We start from the raw sequence: 23,086 nt of genomic DNA, 5'->3' as shown, positions 1-23,086 counted from the left end.
GAAACTTAAAAGCTTTTGCACAGCAAAGGACACCATAAACAAGACAAAAAGACAACCCTCAGAATGGGAGAAAATATTTGCAAATGAAGCAACTGACAAAGGATTAATCTCCAAAATTTACAAGCAGCTCGTGCAGCTCAATATCAAAAAAACAAACAACCCAATCCAAAAATGGGCAGAAGACCTAAATAGACATTTCTCCAAAGAAGATATACAGATTGCCAACAAACACATGAAAGGATGCTCAACATCACTAATCATTAGAGAAATGCAAATCAAAACTACAATGAGATATCATCTCACACCGGTCAGAATGGCCATCATCAAAAAATCTACAAACAATAAATGCTGGGGAGGGTGTGGAGAAAAGGGAACCCTCTTGCACTGTTGGTGGGAATGTAAATTGATACAGCCACTATGGAGAACAGTATGGAGATTCCTTAAAAAACTAAAAATAGAACTACCATATGACCCGGCAATCCTACTACTGGGCATATACCCTGACAAAACCATAATTCAAAAAGAGTCATGTACCACAATGTTCATTGCAGCTCTATTTACAATAGCCAGGACATGGAAGCAACCTAAGTGTCCATCAACAGATGAATGGATAAAGAAGATGTGACACATATATATAATGGAATATTACTCAGTCATAAAAAGAAACGAAATTGAGTTATTTGTAGTGAGGTGGATGGATCTAGAGTCTGTCATACAGAGTGAAGTAAGTCAGAAAGAGAAAAACAAATACCGTATGCTAACACATATATATGGAATCTAAAAAAAAAAAAAAATGGTCATGAAGAACCTAGGGGCAAGATGGGAATAAAGACGCAGACCTACTAGAGAATGGACTTCAGGATATGGGGAGGGGGAAGAGTAAGCTGGGAAGAAGTGAGAGAGTGTCATGGACATATATACACTACCAAATGTAAAATAGATGGCTAGTGGGAAGCAGCCGCATAGCACAGGGAGATCAGCTCCGTGCTTTGTGACCACCTAGAGGGGTGGGATAGGGAGGGTGGGAGGGAGACGCAAGTGGGAGGAGATATGGGGATATATATGTATGTATAACTGATTCACTTTGTTATAAAGCAGAAACTAACACACCACTGTAAAGCAATTATACTCCAATAAAGATGTTAAAAAAAAAAAAATTAGTCCCTATGCTCACCTCTCAGTTTAAACATCTGTCAAATAAAATAATAACTGTTTTAAAAAAAAAAAAGACAGAGTGGGGACAGCAGGCAATGAGGCTGCTGTGCAAGACGAATAGAGAGCGCAGCTGTGCCCCTGGAGCTTGTGAGGGGATTAGGCACAGAAGGAGGACCAGGTGCCAGGTCAGGAGGCAGGATGATGACCAAGAAAATATGAGGGTTTAAGAATGGAATAGAATGTGAAATAGAAGGAATATTGGAATCAGCGATATAAAAATGGAGACTTTGGAAAAATTCAACTTGCTCCAGGCATGGTTTTCATCTGGGTCTTACTAGTGTTTAGAACAGTCTCTGATGAAGCCAATCTGTGGTGCCATTCTTTATTGGTCTTGAAATGAAGAATGTGGCACTTTTAGTTCTCTTAAGAATCTTAGACTCTAATATAGTGTCTATAGTTTACCACTTCTTCCTTGATTACCAACGTAATACACGTTTATGATAGAACATTTGGAAAATATAGATAGCTAATGGAAGAAATCACTCCAAATCCAGCCACCCAAGGATAACTACTGTTAAGGTTTGGGCACAGACTCTCTTTATGCTTATACAGTGCAGTGATTCAGAATATGGGCTCTGGAGTCTGGGTAAAAATCATGACTTTGTAACTTGCTAAATGAGAGTTGTTCATTTTCAGTCTATCTTAATTGCTTATAAAACGCCACGTAACTGTCTGCAATATCTTTAAGCCTCATTTTTCTCATCTGCAGAATGAGAATAGTAATATTACCTTCCTCATAAAACTGCTGTGAGGATTAAATGAGAATCCACGCAAAGCTCCCCAGGTAGTGCCTGGCACACAGTATGTATTCTAACATGTTAGGTATTAAGCTACTATCATTTTACGAAGTTGGGATCATATTGTAAAACTGTCAGTATATAAATTATTCCAATTATCACTAGACATTTTTACATGATGTTAAATATTTTTCTATGATGTAGTTTTTAATGGTTACATAGCATTTTATTGTAGAGATAATAACTTAGTTAATTCTCTGTAATGAGACACTTGAGCTATTCCCAAATTTTCACTATTTAAAAAAATTCTACAGATAAAATGTTGCAAACTTTCATGATTATTTCTCTAGCATAAATTCTAAGAAGTGGCTGGGTCAAGGGGCATGTATATTTCCAAGACTCTGATGTGTTTTATTATGTCTTCTACTATGGATTTAGTTTAAACCCTGGATAAGAATAATGCTGGGAAGTAAGTAGTTCACATATGTGTGCAGTTTTGAAGGTCTGATTTACCATCAGCTTAGTGAAACACAACCCCTGCCCCCATGCCTCGTGCCTATTTTCTCCACACCTGTTCACACCTTCTGGTCAGCATCATCCTCCCTCATTCCTTAAGGAAGCTTCTCAGTTGCAGGCTTCCAGCTGAGCAAATGTGCTTACAATTTTCTGCTTTGCTGGGAATTCTGTACTTACCATTCACTTCACTTGAAGCTACAAACGTTTAGCATTCTTAGTATATTAGAAATCCAAGCCCCTCATCTTATAATGAAGAAACTAAAGTAGAAGGGAGCAAATGTCTTGCCTGAGTTGGTCATCTGGTCCATGCCATTGTTAGACAACTACTCAAAGCTAGCTCATTCCTTTATCTCTTGTACCTAGTTCAGCAGCCAGCACATATAGATAGCCAGTAATGTTTGCTGAATGACTACTTCAAGTAACTTGTGGCATTTTAGGATTTTGCAGCTGGAAAGGACCATAGAGGTGTGGAAAAATGAGACTTATATTGGTTAATGAGATGTTTGTTGTTATTTAGTTATTAGCAGCAAGTTGGAATAACAACTCTGGTCTCTCAATTCCAAAGAGACAAGGAGAAGTCAGGAGAAAATAAGGCTTCCTGGGGTGAATGGGCATCATGTACAGAAGGGATTCACCTAATTTTGCCTTGTTCCAGAGAGGGCAAAGCCAGGGGTAAGAAAACTGGTAGTTGCTTGTAGGCCAATTTCAGCCTAATTCAGGGAAGAGCTTTTTTAATTGTTAGGAGTGTCCAAAACTGAAACAGGTTTTCTTGAAAAGAAGTGAGTTGCCCTTAATTGAAAATGTTCAAGTAGAAACAGGGTATGTTTGAATAAATAACTTGTCAAGTATGTTTGAAAAGAAAAAAAATTGTTTTGTATGCCTGGTTGGGATAGATGACTTCTAAGGTCTCTACCAAAACTAAGATTAAGTGATTTTATGAATAGATAGATACACAGATGGACAATTTTTTCCTTGTTGATATGTTACTTTGTAATTAAGTCTTTGTAATTAAGTCTTTTGAGTTTGAACTCACTGTCTCATTATAAATGGGACCAGAGAAACTAACATACCACTGTAAAGCAATTATACTCCAATAAAGATGTTAAAAAAATAAAAATAAAAATAAATGGGACCAGATAAATTATAAAGTTTTTACTGCCTCAAGAGTCTATGGTTCTAAATCATCTTCTTTTTAATGCTAATTCAGTGTCCTATACACAGTAGGAGCTCAAAAGAAACTTAAATTAGCTCTTAAGTCTGGAAAAATCTACACTTAAGATAAACTGAGCTACAGGCTCCATGCAGTTGAACAACTTGATTGAACTCAGCTGGTCTCAATCAAATCTATCAGTTGATCACGTTCAAGAGCATTAAATATGCCTTAACTTTTATTTTAATTAAAAAGGTTAAAATTAAAAGAAGAAATTTGGGTGGATTGTATTGCGATGAGAGAAAAGTGTTCTCTTATTAGGTTTCTGAATGATGATAGGAAATTTGGCTGGAATTATTTCCTAGAATATAAAGAATCTTTTTAATATTAAATTGCAAGTATGATTTAACTGCACTTCAAGTATGGAGTTACTGAAAGACTGCCCGTAGTATAATAATTTCATCCAAATTCTAGAGGTAAGATGGCCACATAAATGAACCATATTACAGGAATACTTTCAATTTTCAAGATTTCACATCAGTAGTAGAAACAGAGGTCCTGGCAAGTTCATACTTGGGTTGGGTGAAAAGCTCAACTCTCAAATAGTCTTCTAGCAAAGCTTTGGTGAGAATCATAGATGGCACCTGTGATGCACTCTTTGCGCTTCTACCCAGGAAGGAAATGCATAAAAAACAGCAAAGGATGGTTTTTTTTGGCTTCCCTTTTCCCTTTCTTTCCTCCTTCTCTCTCCCTCTCTCTATCTCTCTTTAGAAGGCTAAATAAGGAAAGTAATGTTCAAATTAAATGTTTCATTTGATTTATCAACATTGTCATTGTTTTGGACACCCTTAACAGTAAAAAAAAATTATGGCTCAAGTCAAGATGGGCTATCCATTGATTAGAATATCTCAGCCCTGCCTTTTTCCCCCACCCAGTTAGGAAAATGTATACTATTTCAGGGGTAGTAAAACCTTCTATGTTTCAGACATTATGCTAGATGCCAGAGAGATAAAAACATCAGGCATGAACCCTGGCTTCACAGAAGCATAGCAAATGCATAGCATAGGTTCATCATGGGATGCACGCAAGGCTCAGAGTTTTCTGACCCAAGACTCCGGAAGTCACTGCTAATCTACCACAGAATTGGCATAAGAGGTGACATCTATTAGTCACCCCGGGTGGGAAGTCAAAAGTTCTCTGGTAACACGTCTCATTCTAACAATCATAGTCATGATTATTTCATGTCTATAAAGACCCATTTCATATGTATCCTGCTGAAGTTTGATTTTTTTGAATTCCACTCTCAGAAACATGAAACAGAAAAACAAACCAAAAAAACTTACCTCCACTGCTGCTTTTGCCCTTTCAAATTCTTCTTCTAAGGAGTGGTTTCTGGAAAGCAATGCACTTCCCCAGCGTTGTTCTTTGGTCAGTCGAGCCTGAAATAAACCAAACACATGGTGTTATCATTTCGGAATCACATAATACAAAAACACAAATATTTTTCCTTTTCCCATAATTCCCTAGAGTTTAAGAAGCACCTGCAACTGATGCCATTTTTGGAGTACTTTGCAAGCATGAGGGTGTCCAAACCGGGAGGGTGCACGCATGCGTCTTCGAACAGTGAAGCTCAGACCTGGTCGTATTAAAAACAACGCCCAGGCCCAACCTCCCAAAGACCTTACTTTTCATTGGTCTTGGTTCAAGGCATTGATATTTTAGTAAGTCTCCCCATGTGATTCTAATATGCAGCTAAGCTGGAGAATCTCTATTAGTAGGCTAGACCTGGAAGCTGATATTCGAGCTTTCAGCTTGTTAGGAGGACCAGCCTCAGGTGAAACTGTGAAAGTTGCAGACATGGAAGGTAGCTGCTAGGTCTTTCTCCTTATACTCATCTGAGCTTCATGCCGAATTCTCTTTCCTTTGCCTTATCTCTACTGGCACATGTCTGTCTCACCACCCATTTCCTCAGGACATTGCTCTCTGCTCAATAATAGTCACTTAGATAAAATCATGTCTGGTAATGCCAACTGCTTTGTCACAATTAACAGGCAATGTGATATACATCTTAACTTAGCTAAATGCAAATATTTCCAGAAGACCCCCCACAAAGAGTTTGCTGGAATTTAAAAGATGTTATTATTTTAAATTTCACAAACAATGAATACATTCTTTTTGAAAAAAAAATTAATCATGGAAAATAAGAGGTGTAATTCTAGACCTTTTTTCTTTGAAGTTACATATATTTTTGCACCCATAGATAGAATATCGCAACGTGTTTCAAAAAGTTTTTTGAAACATAAATGTTATGCTGTTCTGTGGTTTACCTTTTTCTACTCAACAATGTACCTTGGAGAGTCTCCACATTTTGTACTTACAGATCTACCTCAGTCTTTCCCCAGGGATTTCCTAGTAAGTATATATGGTACTTCGATTAGAGCTCTATGAGCATTCAGAGTGTTTCGATTTTTCTCCACGTAACTGCTTGCTTTCTTCTCTAGCTTCTTTCTCTGCTGTGAGGTCCACGTGGATAAGATTTTGTCTGATAACTTTTGTGCTGCCCCATCCCAAGCCCAGGGCCTGACAAGTGATGCATGCCCCAAGGATGCCTGTGGACAGACTGCAGGAGGAGGGATTGCACTGCTAAGGCAGCTAGGCCTGGGGAGAAGGAGGAGAGAGGCTTGGAGTGAAGTCCCCCGCCCCCTTTCATTGCAGGGCAGGCGTGGCTCCTCGGCCAGGTGGTAGATTGCTGTCCTGCAGGGATGCTCAACCTCCACTTCTATGGGAATTACTTGAACAGGCTTGGGTCCCACCCTAGACCAGTGAAGTGACCTCTGAAGGTGGGGCCCATGAATTAAATTAAGTTTGAAAATTAAGTTTGAAAAGCTCCTGTGGTGATTTTGAAGAGCAGTCATGTTTGAGAACCAAAACTATAGTGAAACTTTGATCTTCACCCAGCACTTACCATCTATTCCGCTCAGCTGCTTTTCATTCTTTCTCCACCATCACTGGTCCTCAAGAGGAACCCCCCTCTTTAATGATTATACAGTGGGAATACCAGGGCTCACTAAATGCCAGATGCTGCTTCAAGTCCTTTACTTGCTATAACTCATGTTGTCTTTTCAGCAGCCTGAGGTGGGTCCTACCATTAACTCCACGATTTTGAGGCACAGAGAGCAATTAAGTAATTAATTAAAACTTGCCCCTAGTCTCACAGCTAGTTAAGTAGTAGGGCTGGTGCTTCTGGACCATGTGCCTAACCACTGGACACATAGCCTTTCACAGGAGGCTGTGCTCAACTGGCCATTTTAGGAAGATGCAAAATATAGAAATCTGTCCCTTGGAGGTTCATGCATGGTTGAGGGCGTTAGCCAAGAAGCGTCTAAAAGAGTGTGGGCTGAAAATAAAAATAAAGTAATTATTAGGAAAATTTCTGAGCATAAATAACAGTCTTAGACTGCAGTTTGTTTTAATGAATGTGAAAGGTTAATTTATTTGAATATTAATACATGTTTTCTCCTCCTTGATGTATTTACTCCCTGCTATATCCCTGGCATCTCCTGCAAATAGTTGGTGCTCCATAAATAATCAGCAAATATTGGTTGAAAATATGCTGTCAGGGAATATATGAATGACTGAATTAAAGATATTTCTCTCAAGGTCTCCTGGCCAGTCTAGAGTCTAAGGAGGGTTTATAGGAGATTGGGAGGGACTTGTTTTTTGTCCTGTGCCTGGAGTGGCAGAGCTCTGTGCTAGCAAGCCCTGGTTCTGGGGGTGGGGCGTGGCTGCAGTATGCCCAGGTGGGGTGCCTAGTAAAGAGCAAGGCCTGTGGGCAGCTCAGGGTTGAGACCTCTGGAGCAGTGCCTGTGGTCAGAAATGGGAGGGCCATGAGGGCAGGTCGGGGCCTGCCCTGGCATCAGTGGCTTGCTCACTGGTGGGCCAGGCCCAGTGGCCATCACGAACAAGCATCCTCCCTTATTCTCTGAGCCCTGTGGAAGCTACTACCTTTTACTAACCCAGACAATCGAGGCAGGAAGGGGGAGATTGATACAGGTTCCAGAGATTAGAATGTGAACATATATTTTGGGGGGCCACCATTGAGCCCATGTCAACCTTCTTGGGTTGACAATATATTTGATTAACTGACACTCTTGGGTGACAACTGACACTCTTGGGTGACAATATATTTGATTAACAAATATAAAGGTGCAGATGATTTATAACCTTTTAGAATTGATAGCTTGTTAGGGTGTTATAGCCTGGTAGGGAAGTTAACCCCAAAGATGACAGGACTTTACTGTCGTGTAGAAAGTTAATCAATCTTACATCTAACTTGGTAAACTTATTTTGGCACTTCTTTCCCAACTGGCTATATAAATCTCTGTTCCTTAATCCTTTGCTTTTGGAACCAATTCTTTTGTCTTCCTGCTGGTTCCTTCATGAATGAAATAAACAAATAAATTTAAAAAAATGTGGACACATAGTAAGAAACTTCATGCATTTATATAATAATGTCATGAATGACATTAGGAGAAGAAAGAGAAAGCACTAATATTTTTTCCCAAGGCACCTCCTTTTATTAGAGGCACTTTTCACCAGTGAAATATGATCTGTCTTTCCTGTCAAGCCTGACCTAACAGGACTCCATTACTGTCACTGGCTTCCCTTCATCAATGTTTCACGACCCAAGTGGATTATGAATCACAGGATGCAAAGCGTACCATATATCAGGAAGAAGAGGAAAATCTTTCTCTCAGGATTCTAGACTTACAGTTCATATTCTCTTTACTGCCTAAAACAGCAAGTGTAAATAGAATCTTACTGTGCAAATGAAATTTTATTTTGATAGTACAGTTACTATTTAGGTAAGTGCTATTTTCCACATTGTTAGAAAAGCTTTATGTTATTACTAATTCAAATATTATCTACCTCACATTTTAAAGACATTTATTTTGCCCAAGGAAGCGTAAAATAAATGTTATAAAATGTAAGAAGGTAGTGAATGTAAACAGAGGCAGTTTTCAAGCTGAGAGTAGTATACATCTAAAGGTTCTGAGACTTTTTAGCAACTCAGCAGTGTGCCCAGACATGCTGATTTAGGACTGAGAATGAAATATAGACTATAACACGTAGTAAAGATCAGCCTTCTTTTCGAACAACACTTTTAAAAAAAATTTACATCTAATTTCATGACAGGGAGGGCTTCCCTGGTGGCACAGTGGTTAAGAATCCGCCTGCCAATGCAGGGGACACAGGTTCAAGCCCTGGTCTGGGAAGATCCCACATGGCTGTGGAGCAACTAAGCCCGTGCGCCACAACTACTGAGCCTAATTTCATGACAGGCAAAACTGTAATATGGGAAAACATAAATAATGCTTGTAAACTGCAGGTATTTCTTAGTATTTAACTGGAGGAATGATAAACAGGACAGTTACACCTGTAAGTCTGAGTTGCCGTTATTTTGGTAGCACAATGACTATAATAGCAGTTCTCAAGCTTTAGCATGCATTGGAATCACCTGGAGGTCATGTTCAACCGCAGTTTGCAGGGCTCCACCCCCATGGGTTTCTGAGTCAGTAGGCGTGGGGTGGGGCCGTAGAATCATCATTTCTAACAAGTTCCCAGGTGATGATGATACTGCTGGTCCAGGGACCACACTGTGAGAACCTCTGATCCCAAAATTGACATTAAGTGCACGTAGGTGGAACTCTGGAGTTCACAAATATACTCTGATATAGGCATTTCTTTTCTTCTTTGCATGATTTTGAAAAATGCTCCACAGTTAACAGCAACCTCCTGGAAATGCCTTGGCTTTAAAAACAGCATTTTAATTGGTTTAAGCTAATTGGATTTTAGGGTATTACAGTCTCCAAAGAAGAAAGCATTCCCCCAGCTGTCGATTGCACTGAATGATCGGCACTAGGTGAAGGGAAAGAAGAAAGAATTAAATAACTCTAAAAATAATATTATGCTTTGTTCTCTTTATTCAAAATTATGACTGTGATCAAAATTATGATTTGCAAATGACTGTATTTGTGGCTGTCATTGTCCTAGCATAATTTTGTTGGCTACCCTCTGTAGCAGTTGTTGATAGCTTTTCATACAATTGCTAGAGATCTGCCATAGAAACACATTTTAAAAAAGCTCAGCATGTTTCCAAAAGAAATTGAAGGAGAAAAGGGATCTGCTTAACTGTAGAAAAGAAAAATATAACAACTAGCAGACCTTATATAACGGCCATTAAAAGCATACTCTCTGAAGTCAGACTGCCTGGGGTCAAATCCTGGTTTACCATTTACTATTAATGGTGACCTTGGACAAATTAATCTCTATAATCCTCAGTTTTGTTTTTTTGTTTTTCTTTTTTTTTGGCTGTGTCATGCGGCCTGTGGGATCTTAATTCACAAACCCCAGGGCCCTTGGCAGTGAAAGCATGGAGTCCTAACCATTGGACCGCCAGGGAATTCCCAATTCTCAGTATTCTCATCTGCCAAGTGTATATTCACTTATGGAGTCCATATAAGACTCAAGTGCAATAATTCATGTAAATAATACACACAAAATGCTCAGTACATAGTAAGTGCTCAATAAAATTGGCTTTTGGGAGTCCAGTGGTTAAGACTACACCCTCCCAATGCAGGGGGCACGGGTTTGATCCCTGGTTGGGGAACTAAGATCCCGCACGTCGGCGGCGTGGCCAAAAAAAGAAAAATAAACAACAAAAAAAATTGGCTTTTGTTATTATCATTTTTCTGGTTAGTGCTTATCAGGTGTGACTTTGGAAATTCATTTAAAAATCTGTGTTTAGAACACTTTTGTTTAGTGGTTTTTACAGACTAGTTGGACTCATGCTAGATCATCTAAACACTTGCCTCATTAAGGTGGTCAGGATATTTTTTCTTAACCAGTCAACAGACATTTATCATTGAAAGTATACAAAAAACCTGTACCTTATGTGTCAAGAGCAAATTCCCAAAGTTTTGTGCAAAGGTGGGCAGCACATGGTTCCCATCTTCCTCCAACTATGAAATTCTATGTTATGGAACATCAAGGCAAATCAGGGCTGATTTTTAAAGGGGATGGACAGTCTATTAGCATACATAACTAAAAATTATTTTTGGAACTAGCCTCAAAATGATAAAAGAATAAAAATTTGTCCTTTTTTTTCTGTCCTTTAACCATCAGCTTCTACTTTTGAATTTTGTAATTTGACATTTTGTTTCTCCTTTTTGATAGCATCCCTTATTTTTTCACTTTAAAAAGTATTTGTTGAGTACCTAGTATGTGTAGATTTTCTACTATGCTGAAAATGATCTTCAGATTTCTTTCCTTCCTTTTTGCTTTCCTGCTGTTCTTGTTTTTCTGCCTTCTTTGCTTTGTTCCTTTCTTCCATCTTCCCTTGCTTTCTTCCTCATTGGCAGCTCACTGTGTGTGGCCAGGAGGGGAAAAGGGATATTGATGTGGCTCCTGTACTGTCTTCCGAAAAGCAAAACTGTATTTACAGTGTACTATCTAATTGTTTCTACTAGACATAAAGGTCTTCATACTTCTTATAATCTCTCTCATCTTTCTAACTTTTCCACTGCCTCACTTATGGCTTTATGGATAGTAGACATTCAATCTCATTTGTTGAATTGAAATGGAACAAAATGGAAGCCATTAGCATTTCTAAGAGTAAGAGGTTGAGAATGAATTTGGGAGGGGAGGCACAAAATTGTGTATGGCCTCAGATCGGATGACAATCCTAATTCATCTTACAAAGTTTCTGGAGGAAAGTGATATTCTTTAAAATCACTTAACTCATATTAACCCTATAAACTAAGTAATAATCAGGGCTTGCAATGAGAAGGGAAATCGATGGTCTTGTGAGTTCTCTTAGGCGGATAAGCTAGATGTGGCTGATAGGAGGTGATGTGTGATGAAGAACAAGGGCTTTAGAAGCTGATGGGTGTGATTTGAATGCTGGGTCCTCCCCATTCTAGCTGAGTCACCTTGGGAAAATTACTTCTGTTCTCTAAGATGCATTTCTCTTCTGAGAAATGGAGATAACATTAATTCCCAAGATTATTGTAAACATTTCAAATAATATCTTACATTTCTATTAACACGCATTTCCTTTTACATTATTCCTTTAAAAATTTAGAAAACATATCTGCACTTTTAAAGTTTAGATTGTTCTGGTTTGGGATACTGCCAACTTGATGGAATTCTGACAATGTGGAAGGAAGCATTTGCTCTGCCAAAATCAGCAAAATCAGAGCGTTACAAGATTGTGACTCAGTATTTGGAGAGCCCGGCTGCCCCACCTTCTCATGAAGTCCAGCATAGGGTGGCAACAGCCTGTCTTGGAGCGCTCCTTCCAGCGTCCAGACTTGAAAAAGAAATGCGTGAACCATCACTCTCTGGCAGAAGTTGGATTCTTTTTCTTTTGCCTCACGACTATCTCATTTATGGAAAAGCTAATTTTATATCATTACCTCTGTGTCTTTCTTCAATTTTTCAAATGTTTTTTAATTTTTCAGATTGCATGATTTCTTTAAATAATTAACTCCAGGGAATACAAATAACACAGTTTGCATAATATCAAGAAACTTTATTCTTTAAATATACAGAGATTATATAATTTATTATAATCTCCTGCCACTCTGATTAGTATATTCAAAACACCATTTGAAAGAGACTAGTCTATGTTTTTCTTTTTCCCCATCTTGAAAATGAACAAACATGAGAATTCTCATTGAAAGCTTTCATCCTCTTCGTGATTCTGAAATATGATTTTTGCGCAAAGCTTGTAAATAGCTCCTCACCTGTTGAACTAAGATAATTTATGTTGGCTTGAGGGAGAAGAAGACATTTCCTTGATTTTCCTATGAACCATCTCAGTGACAGTGGAGCAGTAACAAATTTTGGTAAGCTGAAATTGTTTACTTGAATAGTTTGCAAGTCAGTTTAAGTTGAATTTTTATACCACTTCATCTTATTTACGTAAAGAGATCATATATTTAAGAGCAGTATGCTTCTAACAGTAAAAACACCTTTCTGTCTTTTATTACAAGTAGATGAATCAGTCTATTCTCTTGCTGTTCCATTTGAGTGACAATATTTTAGATGATTAAATCCCAAATTCATGAAATTTTCCTATTTAACCATAGGCTGGAATTAAAACTAGGAGATTATAAATTTCCTTAGTTTAGGTAAATCTTGTTAAGTAAACATGCAGTGTTTTGTAAGAAAACAATTTAAGGGATGAAAGCTTTACAAAAAATTGGTAACCTTCTAAAATAATTCACTATGATTTATCTAGACAGAACTATCTCAGGACATTTTACATATTTTGGAGGACAATGTTGGGAATCTCATACAAATTTTCCAAAGCACATTGTGTTTGCTTAAAGGCACACCGGTGGTTAAGTGGAAGGACAATGTGGTGGGATGAAATCAGACAACCAGCGGGAGAGTAGCAGCCATTGGAATAATAAGATAAATGCATTGTGGGTCTCCACGGCAACCAAGGACCCCAGCTGATCCTCCTCCCCTCCACCTCCGTGTGGAAGAGCCCACCTGTGCCAAGTCTCCCCCTGCTGCAGAGACTAGTGTTCTCCTGCTATATTAAATTGTTCCAGGGACTTCCCTGGCGGTGCAGAGGTTAAGAATCCGCCTGCCAATGCAGGTGACATGGGTTCGAGCCCTGGTCCGGGAAGATCCCACATGCCGCGGAGCAAGTAAGCCAGTGCGCCACAACTACTAAGTCTGCGCTCTAGAGCCGGTGAGCCACAACTACTGAGCCCGCGTGCCACAACTACTGAAGCCCATGCGCCTAGAGCCCATGCTCCGCAACAAGAGAAGCCACCACAATGTGAAGCGCGCACACCTCAACGAAGAGCAGCCCCCGCTCGCTGTAACTGGAGAAGAGCCCGAGTGCAGTAACGAAGACCCAACACAGCCATAAATAAATAAATAAATAAATAAAATGAAAGAAAAATAAATTGTTCCAAGGATTCCAGTTTATGAAACAGTACCAATTATTTAGCTGAGTCTAAATCTCTAATGCACTTATCAAGAAACGTTTCTCTAATAAATGTTATCAATTTGTTTTTTTTTTTTTTCTAAATTTTTATTTATTTATATTTATTTTTGGCTGTGTTGGGTCTTCGTTTCTGTGCGAGGTCTTTCTCTAGTTGCGGCGAGCGGGGGGCCACTCTTCATCGCGGTGCGCGGGCCTCTCACTGTCGCGGCCTCGCTTGTTGCGGAGCACAGGCTCCAGATGCGCAGGCTCAGTAGTTGTGGCTCACGGGCCTAGTCGCTCCGCGGCATGTGGGATCTTCCCAGACCAGGGCTCGAACCCGTGTCCCCTGCATTGGCAGGCAGATTCTCAACCGCTGCGCCACCAGGGAAGCCCTATCAATTTGCTTTTTAAAAAGATAAATTCAGAATGAACAAAGATGAAGCAAATACATTTTCACGCTACATTTACAATTCATTAAGCTTCCCAGGGTTATTTGTTCTAGAAGTTAGCTGACTTGTTTTCCGGCTGAGTTCTGGGAGCAGTAATGCCCACCTCTCTCTCGTAGAGGGTGAGGTGCATGTGGAGGTGCTGTTAATGGCCTAGGTTTCCAGATGCCTTCCATTTCCTATCTGCGTCCTCCTGCCCTTTGCCGCTTACTGGTTGTGAGTGCGTCGACAATTTTCCTTACTCTCACTGTGCCTTAGTTTCCCCCTCTATAAAACGGGGTTAAAAAATACATTTAACTCATAGAGTCATTGGTCAGGATCAAGTGAGCTAATTAATATGTATTAGAAGGCCTTCTCATAGCACTCAATAATATTTGCTATTATCATAATTATCCCTTTACTCACTTCAGACAATATATCTTCCCTCTTAGTTTCAATACCTTACCTAGTAAACTCAAGAAAATCTCTCTTGCTCATTTCATCCCACTTATTTCCAACTGGATTGTAGATGCGTAAACGTGGACACATTTCTTAAGAGATCAAGGTTGTATCCTTGCAAAGTGTTTGAGCAAATGAAAACACTGAGGCTGACGGCCCTTCTTGGCCCAGCCAAGGTCACTAGTCACAGGCAAACCAGTTACATTGGAGTCTAGGGTCAAGTAGCAGACAGACAGGTCTGGTTCATGCCCTACTTCCACTGGTGATTAGTTGGGTGCCCCTGTAAAAGGATTTTGACTTTACCAAGACTCTTCAAAGACCTTTAAAGTGAGGCCAATAATAATTCACAGGATAACTTGAGTATTAGATATAATATATGAAAAGCACAAGGTCCCTAATACTTAGAGGGTACTCACAAATGGTAGTTCTTAGTATTATCATGATTGCTAATACTATAATTATTTATTCCTTAGCGACAAATTTATTTTAATGTGACAGTCAGGATGCTGATGTGTGAGTACCTTGGTCTGTAGGGCAAAGTTGTGAATGAATGCTCAAGATGTAATTTCCTCTTCTTTGTGCCTGTTACATAAATTGTGCTAATACTGGAGTAGAACAGATTTTGTATTGGAAAATAATGTAACAGTAAGTGGTAGAACAAGGCAAAAGTGCTAAGTACATGGTGAGTTCATTGACACATTTTCCAGCCAAATCTATCTATCTATCTATCTATCTATCTATCTATCTATCTATCTATCTATCTATCATCAGTTATTTTAAGCATTGAGACAGATACTGAGTGAGAAAGCATATGAAATAGAAAATACGGAAAAAATACTTCAGATTTTTTTGGTGAAATTTTAAATATTTATGACATAAATTATCTATTAGAAAAGATAGGTTTTGAGGAATTGGTTTTGTTACCTGTGTTGGAGGCACCAATTCCAGCTCCGCAGCCGACTCAGAGTTCAGGGCGCTTTTCCCACCACTCAGTTCTGGCTGAGATCTGTGCTCTGAGGACCTATAAGGGACGCATGGAGGAAATTAATGTAAATCGAGAAGCAAATTCACCTAGAAACCCAGTCAAGAAATCTGGTTAATTTGGATCGTTGAGAACCATGGTAACAAAGCTCTCAACAGACTTTTGATGAAAAAGATATATATTTCCATTATAATGACCACGTTTGGAATTTAAGTGGCTGCAATGTGTTAGGTGTTATTGTCTCTGACTGATTTAGAATTCAGGTCAGTTATATGCAAAAAGTAAATAAATGCAAAACCATTTTTGTTACAGAGAGTTCTGCTTCATTAAAAAAGTAATTTTTGGGTGGGGAGGGGAGCTTCTCACAAAGTGTCTCAGTGAAATTTGATCTTTATATAGAATTTGAAATGTCATAATAAATGGAGATGTGTGATGGGCAACCAGAGTCTGAAACATGCCATCCTTTAGGAAGCTTTAAAAACATGGTAAAATTCAAGTGGCTAGTTTTTCTCATGGGCATCCATGGAATATGCTTAATTAGTGCATTATCCGACAGTAGTGATTAAGAAAGTCAGAAAGGTTACCTGTGTAGCCAAAAACATTTAATTTAACTATCATTCATGTTATACATTGAATATACACATATGTAAAAATACACATGCACTATTTTGATTGACTGGCTCAGTTACATGTTCAGAAAATTATCAACAAATATTGGACAAATATTGAATATTAAATTATGAATCTACCAAAATCCTTATTGGCTGAATTTTTGACAATTCAGATGAAATAATTTAGTTTTAGAAGCCACAATTATTAACATTAATAGGGGGTTATAAATGGCAGCAAGTATCTGGATTGACTTAATTCTTTGGTTATTTCAGTAGACAAGTATATGACACATAAATGGCTATTTTCTTTTTTTTTTTAGTTTTCTTTTAAAATATTTTAATTTATTTTTAAAATTAAAAAAAAACTTTATACAATTTTTAAAGGTTACACTCCATTTACAGTTATTACAAAATATTGGCTATTCCCCGCGTAGTACAATACATCCTTGTAGCCTATCTTACACCCAATAGTTTATACTTCCCACTCGCCCATCCCTATACTGCCCCCCCCAACTGATAACTACTAGTTTATTCTCTATATCTGCAGGTCTGCTTCTTTTTTTGTTAAATCCACTAGTTTGTTATATTTTTTAGATTCCACACATGTGATATCATGCAGTATTTGTCTTCCTCTGTCTGATTTATTTTACTTAGCAGAATGCCCTCCAAGTCCACCCACGTTGCTGCAAATGGCAACATTTCATTTTTTTTTATGGCTAAGATAAATGACAATTTTCTGATATTAAAATATCTTACCATAAAAGTTCTTTTGATCCAGTTCTAGATGAGCTTGATTTTCTCTCTGCCATGGGATGTCCCTTGCCATTTCGATCTCCATGAAACTTAACATCATCCCATTTTTCCAGTTGTGTTTGAATGTCTACTAAGGAGACAAGAAGGGGGTGAGGGGGACGGGGGAGAATACGAGGTGCAGAGAGAAGAAGAGAGATTAAGACTGAGAAGTCTTATACAAGTGAACTTTAATTAACTGATGCTCTTCTACCCCAAGACCAAAGGCTGCAAGAAAATTAATTAAAACATGTACAGCTAAATATGAGACCTATTAAGAGAAATGGGATTGCTTTTACAGTTAAACAATCAAGTATATTTTTTTACCTGAATTTATTTCAAGAGCTGTGTGCATTCTGAATTTTGTGTATGAGCCCATGGGATCTGGTAAAGAATGAGCATATGGAGTGCTATCCTATGGGCCTCCAGCTAAGAGGTGGCTTTGAGGCATTTCTGGCACATTTCTGGAAAGAAATTCTGTTTAAAAAGATGAGCCTTGTTATTAAAAGGAGGTGGGAAGAAACTGGAACACTTTTTACAAGTTTCGTTATAGTCTACCTAATTTTTCACCAAAGAAGGGAATTTATAATGGGGATAGAGAAGAAGGAGGCAATGGAGAAAGTTAGTGTATGCTAGGACCATTGTCTCCCTGTGGCTTAATTCTTACAAAGAACCTGGCTGGTTCCCTCTCATGAACAGGTATGTGACTGTGAACAATCCACTTAGACAACCTGAGGGGCCAGTTTTTTCGTTTATAAAAAGGTAGGTTTGCAGTCAGTGTCCTCTAAAGTCATTTAAACTAAGAATTTTTATGACTTCTTCACAAGACATTTTCTCAAAAGCGGAGAAATGAAAGTATCATTTATGTGTTTATTATATTATATTGTAATGTATTTAACAATATATCCTTATGCATATGTATAAATTTCACTTATTGAAATGGAATAAACCTAGAACACATGGATGAGGAGGAGATAATTATAAAATTTTCCTCCGGAGAGACAGGCCTCAAAAAGTGACGCGGCAGAGGAGCGCAGATCCTGTGTGTGCAACCAGTTTGAGCAGCGTGCTGGCTCTCTTCCCTTTCTCTATGATCCATCCTTGGTGAGCTCATCTACACCCATCACTGTGATGGCTATTCATAGGCTTCCGACTTTCAAATCTCTATTTCCTGCTTGGTTCTCTTTCCTGAGTTCTAGATTTACACACTTAACAGTCCATTGGACATCTCTACAGAGAAGCTCCACAGTTTCCTCATATATAACAGGTTCAAAACTGAACTCGACAATTTCCACCTTGACATCCTGCCCCCCTCCCCGCCTTCTCCTCTTGTACCCTCATCACAGAGTTTGGCACATTCTATATCTCTTCCTTGCTGGCATGCATATATCTACCCAGTCCACAAGTCTTGTTTTTATTTATTTAGTTTTGAACCCGTCTCCCTCTCACTATCCCCTCTGTCACTCTCTTACATGCCTGTATTGTCTCCCTGCCTCCATTCCTTTCTCCACACATCCAACAGAGAAAAAATTTTCTAAAATAGAATCTGTTGATGTCACTCCTCTGAGTAAAAACCCTTCAACCCTGCCCTCCCCCCAAACTTAAGGGCCTGGCATCCAAGAACTCCCATTACCTGACCCCTGGTGACTCTCAGATTTATTTCTCAGTACTCTACCATTCTTGAATACTGTAGCAGTGCTTGTATTTGCTTGAAAAGGCATCTTTCTGTGTTTGTCTACTTGTGTGTGACTCCCTTTCTCTTCTGTATCAGCAGTGCCCTGCCCCTTCCTTCCCACCTCTCTCTGATCCATATTTATCATCTGGCAAATTCTTACTCAACCTTCAAGACTGCTCATATAGTTATAAGGCACCTTCTATAACCCCCTGGCTGGGTGAGGGGCTTAACCTGGGCTTTTCTTTATTGCAGCACATAGTACATATTTTATTATAATTATTTTAATCATTTTTCTCTCTCTCCACTAGACTGTAAACTTACTAAGCGGCAGAAAGCTTATATTAGTTATCTTTGTATTTCCAGCACATAGTATGGAACACAACAGATATTTAGAGAAATGTTTACTGAACAAATGAATAAATTAATTCATGGCCATCTAACATGTATATATCACAGTGCTAAGCGATTTTACATATATGTATATCCCCTTTAACCTTTGTAACTTTATGGATAAGTTACTAATATGTTCATTTTATGGATACTTACCCATCCATGTTTCCCTGGGCTTTCTGAAATAACTGTTACCTTTCTTTCTCTTAAGAAAGGAGAGCTTAATTGACTGGTTTCATGATCTGAGGTTAAGGTCTCCTTTCTCAGGAAGATGTACAGTGGAGAGAAGTACAGGCTTTGAAGCTAATTAGAGCTTGGCTCAAATTCCAGCTCTTCCTCATACTAACTGGGATCTTGGGCAAGTTATTTAAATTTGAAAATTTGGTTCCTCATTCATTTCAAAGAGTTGTGATGAATTAACAGGCTAATATATGTAAATCATGTAGCACAGTTCTGGACATTGTAAGTCATCAGTGAATGGTAGCTGTTATTATTGTATTGGACGTATCCCCACACATGTTACATGTTACTGTTCCTTCTGGCTGTTCCCAGACCTTGGGTTAGAGTTTTCTCTTTCTAGACTCTCTTCCCCTCCAGACTGAATTCTCCTAGAGAGCAAGATTCGTGTCTTATTTTTATTGTAACTCCAGTGCCTAGTGTGGTACCTGCCATCTATCAGAAACTCAATACACATGGGTTGTATAAATAAATACATAAATCCACACCAGTTCTGCAAAGCTGAGCTCCCCAACTGCTATTTAATCTAAGCACAAAGAAGTGCGTCCTGTCCAGTTTCCTACATAGAATTAATCTTTTCTACTGCTTTGTCCATGGATTTAATGTCATTTGTAGAACTTCCTTGCTGTATTGAGCACGAGTGAACGCAGCAGACACAAGCTATTGCCTTACCTAAGTCTAGGGATGCCGTCTCTGAGTTTCGGAGCGCCTGGCCTCTCTGCTCAGCATCCGCACTGATGAGGTCAGGCCCATCAGCCTTTTTCTTGAGGGATGAGGTTTTCGATGAGGCCTCCAACTTCTTGGCTTTGGTTTGGGTTTGAGAGACGGGTTCACTCAGGTCAAGGAGATCTAAACCTGTGGTCAATACTACCAAAGATGGAAGAGGTTAAGAGAAGCTCACTCACTGCTCTGAAATTATTTTTTAAAAATAGGTTTCAGTTGGGTGCAGAAGGATTTTGCGTTTGTAGTGTAGGTTAGAAGAACCAAATTAAGTTAGCTCACCACTGATTTATAAAAATAGTTTGTATTTAGACTGGGAAGCTTGCTGCATGTTCTCCTTTATTTGGCACGGTAGAAATCTGCAGAACAGGACTTAGACCAGCCTCACCAGTGATGAAGGTTTGAAAGGAATTAAAATGATAAAATTGAATCTGAGTTCAGGTACTATTTACTTTATGGCTTTGCTTTATTTTTAAAGAGGTTTATTTCAGAGTGCAGTTTTTCCAGAGCAGAGTCAATCTATCATATTCAGAGAGATGCTTGCAAAACAGCGATGAGGAAGATTTGGTAACGTTTCTGAATGTCTCTGTGCTTTAATTTCAAACTACTGAAGTATCCAGGGTATAAAGGAATGCTGTTAATAATCTTTTATTTAATTAAGCAGTTCAATCAGAAAACGGCTTGCTGTTTGGGCTCACACTAGAGAGGTATTTTATAATCCATAGTTAATGAATAGGGTACACATGTTAATGCCTTTGCTGCTTAATATGCAAATTCAAATTTCAGTGTAACAAACCATAAAATGGTTACACTTTTACTTCCCAGCAGGTTGATTACATTGTGTTAAATACTCTAATAAAGGCAGAAATAATAATTTGTTCAAATGCAAACTAGGCAAATGAGAATAAAAAGGCAAGCTCTGTAACTCTTCATTCTTCTTTCTCTGAAGTGCAAGTGTTTGACTAGCTCATTGTGAGAAATGGAAAATTCCTATTAGAAAAAGTCCCTCCAGCCCTACCTCTCTTTCAGCCCTGGCACCTGGGGGGCTGGCTTCTGAACTGGCCTGATGGCTTCCTGACCTAGGGTCTCTTCACCCGGCTAGCTTAGGAAAGCCACTCAAGTGACAGGGACACTCCTTGTGCTAACCCTTCCCAGCACCGTCTACAACCACGGCACCTCTCCTTCACCTCTTTCATCTCCCGGCTTGTCTCTTGGTAGGAAATGGATTTTTGTTGACATCTCAACACTCTTCCACCTATTTCCCACTTGCATTCAAGGCAGGGTCAGGGCTTAATTAATTTCACAACCAGGATTTCTTTAGTACTGAACTTTGAGCTCCTCATGAGCTAACCATCCTACGGGATTCTTACGACAGATGTCAAGCTTTACTCTCAGTAATGTGGCTTTCTGATTTCAGTTACAAATTACAACGGATGGATGTTAATGGTGAAGTGGAAAGACCTGGCTCTACCACTGCTTAGCTGTGTGACTTGGAGTAAGCTTCTTGACCTCTCTGAGTTTCAGTGTTCTCATCTGAAAAATGCAGAATTAAGTCTGTCCTTTAGGTATGATATGAAGATTAAATTATCTAATCTGTAACTCAAATGTGTAAAGTGCCAGGCATACTGTAGGTATTCAATAAATGTTATTTCCATTCTTTGGTGGCCAATTTGTGATGCTTTTCTTTCCTTTTCCTTGTTCTTGCTCTCCTATTTTCCCCACTCCTCTCTGTTTCAGGCAAGAATCAGATTCATACACCGACAGAAAAAGGAAACACCACTGGGAATAAAATGGAGGATGAGACAAGATATTGGTTCTACAGAAGATGTTATGAAGTAAATTTTTCATAAAAAGGCCTGAAAGTGTCATCTCATCTGAGCTTATCTTGTCCCACTCTTCCTGAGGAGACAGGAAGCACTTTCCAATGCAAGATGCTCTGAGCTATGAGGAGTATTTTGTGGCCAGCAAGTACTTGAATGTGGGGGGAAAAGAGTAGCTTTCAGAGCTCAGCTGCCTGGCTTGACGTCTAAAATGTAAACGCAGCAAGCAGCCAAGGTAGGCTAGGATGCCACACATTTCATATCCTTTGAATGTTTAAATAGAAATTTCCAGGCCACTGTTGTGTTGGCAGGGGTTCTAGGCCCACCGTGATTTCCTTATAACAGAAGGAAGGAAGTGGATAACAGTCTCTGGAATGCCATATATGTCTTTTTACTAATTGCACAAACAATTAAGAATTAGTCACTTGCTCCTACACTTCTTTTAGAAACAAATTACATAGGACTCGAGTCTGCTTGCATATAGGAAGTACATTTGTTACAGAATAAGAACTGATGAGTATTAATTTAATTCTATATCTTTCTTACCATTCAGAATAAATGAATTGCTCAAAGACTGAATTGCGAATTCAAACTTGGCTCAGTAACGTTTTTTCCCCACCAAACTGTCCTCAGCACTTCCTGCGTTTGTTCTGAGCCCTCTGTTCCTTTGTTCTTCTCCCAGCAAATGTGAAACAACTGCTTGGCACAGACAAAAGGCCCTATTTGTTATAGTTGATGAAGGGGGTGCCTTGGAGGTTGAATAGCAAGCTTGAAGCTGAGACAGTCCCTGGGGAACACAATTTCAAAAGCATAGAAGGATGTGTTCAGCCTTTCACTTTGTGAAGAAAGACAAATCTCATTTTAGTGTGTGAGTGTGTGTGTGTGTGTGTGCGTGCGTGTGGTATGCACTTTAGTTAAGATAAAAATAAAGGGTCTCACTGTTTCATATGGGGTTCAAAGATAGCATAGCTTAGCATGGAAGGGGGTGTCTGCTCTACTGATTTTCTTAATCTGATTTTAAAGATTCTCTTAGGCACATGAAGGTTTGTGTCCCAGAATTTGTGTTTGAATTAAAATAATCATCTGTTATAGTGGAAGTGAAATTGTGTGTGTACAATTGTGTGAGAGAGACAGAGAGAGAGTGAGAGAGAGAGAGGAGAGAAGGAAACAGAGAGTGACTTGAAGATGCTATGCTGTTGGCTTTGGAGACAGGATATGGGGCCACAAACCAAGGAATTCTAGGTACCATGAAAAAGGCAAGGAAATGAATTCTCCTTTAGAGCCTCCAGAAGGAATGCAGCCCTCCTGACATCTTGATTTTAGGACAGCTGAGTTCCAGAATTGTAGGATAATA

The 23,086-nt window shown here is 39.0% G+C and overlaps 1 protein-coding gene across 6 annotated transcripts in view; it reads right to left on the bottom strand.

The window, feature by feature from the left end:
* Positions 1–23,086, bottom strand: part of PEX5L (peroxisomal biogenesis factor 5 like) — a 176,815-nt gene that overhangs the window by 55,762 nt on the left and 97,967 nt on the right. For 3 of the 6 annotated variants that reach the window (XM_061193380.1, XM_061193381.1, XM_061193378.1), the window contains 4 exons: positions 19,865–20,059; positions 16,858–16,981; positions 15,433–15,529; positions 4,962–5,057 (listed from right to left, as the gene is read on the bottom strand). In XM_061193380.1, the coding sequence (XP_061049363.1) occupies positions 4,962–5,057; positions 15,433–15,529; positions 16,858–16,981; positions 19,865–20,059 (512 nt within the window). Of the gene's footprint in view, positions 1–4,961; positions 5,058–15,432; positions 15,530–16,857; positions 16,985–19,864; positions 20,060–23,086 lie in introns of all 6 variants that reach the window. The other 3 variants (XM_061193382.1, XM_061193379.1, XM_061193377.1) reach the window with 2 other exon arrangements.

Source organism: Eubalaena glacialis, chromosome 6, assembly GCF_028564815.1.
Source record: "Eubalaena glacialis isolate mEubGla1 chromosome 6, mEubGla1.1.hap2.+ XY, whole genome shotgun sequence".
Lineage (NCBI taxonomy): Eukaryota > Metazoa > Chordata > Mammalia > Artiodactyla > Balaenidae > Eubalaena > Eubalaena glacialis.
This window is presented reverse-complemented; position numbering and strand designations above follow the sequence as displayed.